At 47.9% G+C, this 5,173-nt stretch overlaps 1 protein-coding gene across 1 annotated transcript in view; it reads right to left on the bottom strand.

Moving 5' to 3' along the window:
• The window catches only part of slc1a1 (solute carrier family 1 member 1), a gene marked incomplete in the record, with an annotated part of 26,092 nt that overhangs the window by 8,954 nt on the left and 11,965 nt on the right, over positions 1-5,173 (bottom strand). The window contains 1 exon segment of the mRNA XM_042216071.1: positions 4,908-5,102. Within this exon segment, the coding sequence (XP_042072005.1) occupies positions 4,908-5,102 (195 nt within the window).

Here is a 5,173-nt window from a genome sequence, read left to right as displayed (position 1 = left end):
ACATCGATCTCTGCAGCCCGAGCTTCACATGAACGCCGACGCTGCAGTCTGTTCCAGCCTGCAGGTCCAAACGAATAGAAACACAGATGTTCTGGGTCAGTTTGGTCCTCTTTGCTGTAACGTGTTCGGTGCGTCTCAGCACACACTGGCAGCTTTGTTCAACCGTTTCTTTCACTCGGTCAAAGGCAGCAGGTGGCAGGAAGAGCTAATCACGTCTCTGTGCAGAGCCTGTTCCAGCCTGTACACGTCCTCTCCCACCTGGGGTCACTGCTGTGTGATCACTTTTCCTGGTAAAACATTTTTGCTGTTGTTTGAAATCGACTGAAAACAAAAGCAGTGACTTATTTACAGTTACAGACACAAACAGTCTAAAGATGGAGAACGTGTCAGCGATTCCCCGTGTGTGTGAAACTGATGTTTCTGTGCACGTGTTGCTGCAGGACATCACAAGAAAAGGTGATCTGACAGGAAGTCCCGAGACAGTCTGTGTGCATGCCTCTCAGGCTGATCGGTTTTCTCATGGTTTCATTAGTGGCTGCATGTCGTGGCTGCTGTGGTAAAGCTAGGAGGAGATGGGTTAGCAGGCAGAGGGTGCCACGGGACAGGCCTGACACATTCAGACCTGCAAGCAGCATCATTCTATGGGCAGAAGCTGGCATCGAAACTGGATTTGAATAAGTTCGATTTGAATTTGAATTCATGGCTTGAAAATGATCATCACTAAATTGAAATTGCATTTTATATTTTGAAAATTCAGCTCTGGAATAATTTCAGTTTCACTTCTCACCGTTCAGTTTGGAATTTAAATTGATGGATTTAAATCCTTGTCGTCTTTTCCTCCTCAAGCTCATCTTAAGCTCTCTGAGGACCATATGACCCCAAACACAGCAGCTACTCGTGGTCCCTCGGATATTTCTCTGAATAGAAATCAGAGCCTTTTGTAGGGTAAAGACCCTGAAGTAACACATGTGAGTGAAGAACGAAACACCCAGTGCATCATGGGAATCCCCGGCAGCCTACGTCTATTGCAGCATAACTAAGGGAGGATCAGGGTCACCTGGTCCAGCCCTAACTATATGCTTTAGCAAAAAGGAAAGTTTTAAGCCTAATCTTGAAAGTAGAGATAGTGTCTGTCTCCTGAATCCAAACTGGAAGCTGGTTCCACAGAAGAGGGGCCTGAAAACTGAAGGCTCTGCCTCCCATTCTACTTTTAAATACTCTAGGAACAACAAAGGCTGCAGGCGACGATGCTCCCCCTAAAAAAGAAACTAAATAAACTAAAACCCAAAAACAAACCCCCTAAATTAAACCCTCAAATAACAAAAATCCCAAAACCTACCCCACCTAAAACCTACTTCTCTCACCCCCTATCCTACCCAAAAAACCCCAACCCCTAGACCAAACCTTAAACCTAACATACCCCCTACTAACAAATTCCCTAAAACCCTCCCACCCTCCCCAAAAAAAAAAAAAATAACGCACCCGCCCCCCCCCCCCCCCCCCCCCCCCCCCCCCCCCCCCCCCCCCCCCCCCTAACCCCCCCCCCGCCCCCCCTTAAGATAGATAGTACCTAACTCAACCCCAAAATCCTCCTATCCTACTAAAACAACCCCCCTACCCCTAGCGTATAATAGGGTGATATGGTACTACAAGGTCATTAAGATAAGATGGGGCCTGATTATTTAAGACCTTGTATGTGAGGAGCAGGATTTTGAATTCTGGATTTAACAGGAAGCCAAAACAGGAGAAATCTGCTCTCTTTCTAGTCCCTGTCAGGACTCTTGCTGCAGCATTTTGGATCAGCTGAAGGCTTTTCAGGGAGTTTTTTGGACATCCTGATAATAATGAATTACAGTCGTCCAGCCTGGAAGTAATAAATGCATGAACTAGTTTTTCAGCGTCACTCTGAGACAGGATATTTCTAACTTTAGAGATGTTGCGCAAATGGAAGAAAGCAGTCTTACATATTTGTTTAATATGTGCATTGAAGGACATGTCCTGGTCAAAAATGACTCCAAGGTTCCTCACAGCGTTACTGGAGGCCAAGGTAATGCCATCCAGAGTAAGAATCTGGTTAGATTCTTACTCTGAGTCAGATGTACAGTGAGAGTTTGCTGAAAAGGTTTGGGAGAGGCCCTGGTCCATAAGATGTTCAGTTCCCACATGCAGCAGAACATCGACACCATCTCTGGTGCCCGTGGGTCAGAGTGGACCCTGTTCTGTGCCTCCATTGTTGAAGCAGCTGCATGTGGTCATGAGGTGGAGATGATAATCCCTGGAGCACATGGTGGACACTGGAGGTGAAACAGGAGATCAGTCAGGTTGTGTTAAGGCGGCTGACAGGTACCAACCTGTGGGAGGGTTTGCTGAGTCAGCGATTATGTCAGGTGACTCAGGCAAAGCGGTATTTGCTCACATGGTGTGGATGGGTGCTGCGGACTGAGGACACAGTCGGGTGATGGAGGGAATACTTCTACATCAGCGGCCCCCAACCCCCGGGTCACGGAGCGGGATAGGTCCGTGAGTCGCTTGGTTGAGGCTCGGGTGTAAAATTTCTGGTTTTCGGGGTTTATCGTTATTTTTTGTCATTTTCCTCGTTGATCTGGTTTCCCTGGGTCTTTTCTCGTGTGTTATGAATAAATCTTGTTTTGTACCAGTACTGGTTTTATTTTGTTGTATTTATCCGCGACACTTTACAGGCCCGTGAAAATATTGTCGGACAACTGGTCTGTGGTGCAAAAAGGCTGGAGCGCTGGTGTAAAAGCCACGCCCCCTGTAGAGGAAGCTGTGGACAGTGGGACAGCCCACACATCAGCACAGGTGATGAAACAGCACGATGTGAGCTTCCTGAGGTTGTCGTGGTTCACACTGCTGTGTAACGTCACATGGAGCTGGGCTGTGTTGGCAGACTAATGATAGAACTGTTATATAGCCAGAATCTGATGCGTCAGTCGATAGAAAATGAAGCTGCGCTTGCAGAAGCTGCAGCAGGTTTAGAACCTCTGCTCACTATAAAGCACCTGAGTCCCTGTCCCCTGCAAAGACTGTGAGTCACCATCTTCCACATCACTGCACACAGAGATAATGCTGCCTGCACTCGTCCAGGCCACAGTGCTAACGGAGCATCGTTGTATATCTTGCCCTCTGGTTGTTTCGGCGGCTAAACTAAACGGTGAGTGAATTTGAAATTTAGGAAAGGGACAAACTCCTCTGGTAAAAGGAGCCCGTTTACACAAACTATTTAGTCACATTTCCAAGGATCCCAATAAACCAGCGAAGAAACTGACTCGCTGTCCTGTGTCTGCTGGAACTACATGGTTGTGTCGCCTGTGTGGGAGGCTGGATAGAAGGAGATACTCAGACCACATATACACAAGATAAGAAAGGGAGAAAATCCTGTGCAGGCCTGCAGTTCCCCCAGGCCTCTGCACCGCAAACATCAGAGCTTCTAGCCTGCAGTGCCGCCTGTGTTGTCCCCGTGAAGGAGCGTATGAATGGTGGACTCTGTCTCGTGCAGCTGCTCCATCAGTCTGAGTCAGTAGGATCAGGCTGCACTTTGCACTGATCTCCTGTAGAAAACCGTTTCCTTTCTGTCTGCTTTCAGTTTGACTCTCTTCATACCCATCAACACTGCTCACATACTCTTTCAACATCACCACAGCTTCACTTCACTCCCATCTATACCAACTTGAATCCACATCCGTTGCTCCTGACCTTGCTTTGGTCTCACACACACAACATATGGCTGTTGTCCTTCTTTCTACCATATCCCAACACTCCTGCCTCTCCGCTCGTCCCTCTTCTCTCGTCTTTCAGCAACACTGACGCTCCAGCACTGGAGCTCATCACTGTAAAACCTGAGCCTGAATACAAACAGACAGAAGGACAGAAATAATAAATGCATTCTGGGTCCGTGTTTGTGAGCGAAGCAGGTGATGAACAGCCAGATGCTGTGGTGAGCACAATATGAAAGCAAAGCTGCTGATTTACTGGCCAGGCTATAATCATACCTTCACCTGTGGCCATTAGTGTGAGTAATGACCAGAAGCACAAGATTATGGAGACAAGTGGCAGAAACGAGCTTCCTCTGTGTGGCCTCTAGGCTCAGCCTTAGAGTCCGGCTGATTGGTCCTTCAGGAGAAGCTCAAAGTGGAGCCACTGCTCCTTCACATGATTTGGACATTGAGCAAGGCAGTCACCTAAGAGGCAGACTGGATGCCTCCTTCAAAGCAACTGATGCACAGCTGCAGTTGAAAAAGTGGGAAGAAAATGCTGCATAATTCACCTTTGTAGGAACTGTTGAGGTCAACAATCAGTAGCCTGGATTTTCTGGATTTCCTTTTTGTCTCACGAAGCTTTGAATCTGGTACATTTTTCTCCTATGAGGAGTTGGAGTGAAACCAATCCATGACACTCGTGTCCACTGTCAGTTCAATTCAACTGATGTCACGCCAGAAAACTGTTGCCTCAAACCCTACAATAATTCAAAGACAGCAGATAAAAGCCCAGCAATCAGGCTCAATCTCCTTTGAGCCCTTTAGCGACAGTGGGAAGGAAAAACTCCCTTTTAACAGGAAGAAACCTCCGGCAGGCTCAGGGAGGGGCGGGGCCATCTGCTGCGACCGGTTGGGCCTACGCCTACTGCAGCATAACGAAAGGAGGATTCAGGGTCACCTGGTCCAGCCCTCCTGTAAGCATGTATAGTGTAAACAGAATCGGTCCTAGCACTGAGCCCTGTGGAACGCCATCATTAACCTCAGCGTGTGAAGAGGACTCCATTTACATGAAAAGCAGGATATTATCGAGTTAACCAGGTAACCAGCAGTTTTCCTTCAGAGTGCTGATGTTAAAACTATCTCTATAAAGTTGTCTTTAAAGCTACGCGAGCAGCAGTAACAGCGTCGTACCTGATGGTAACAATCTGGCCTACATCCAGAGCGTAATCATTCAGCTGGGCGATGAAGATAGCAGCCACCGCCTCGTACAGCGCTGTGCCGTCCATGTTAATGGTGGCGCCAACCGGGAGCACAAAGCGGGTGATCCTCTTGTCGATGCAGTTGTTTTCCTCAGCACATCGAAAGGTGACAGGCAGGGTTGCCGAGCTGGCAGACACAAGCAGAGGCAGCAAGTATTCTGTGGTCAGACACTATAGAGCTTTAGATTCATTATCTCT

The sequence above is a fragment of the Haplochromis burtoni genome, unplaced genomic scaffold (genome assembly GCF_018398535.1).
Source record: "Haplochromis burtoni strain Fernald_Lab_line unplaced genomic scaffold, NCSU_Asbu1 Contig_913, whole genome shotgun sequence".
Lineage (NCBI taxonomy): Eukaryota > Metazoa > Chordata > Actinopteri > Cichliformes > Cichlidae > Haplochromis > Haplochromis burtoni.
This window is presented reverse-complemented; position numbering and strand designations above follow the sequence as displayed.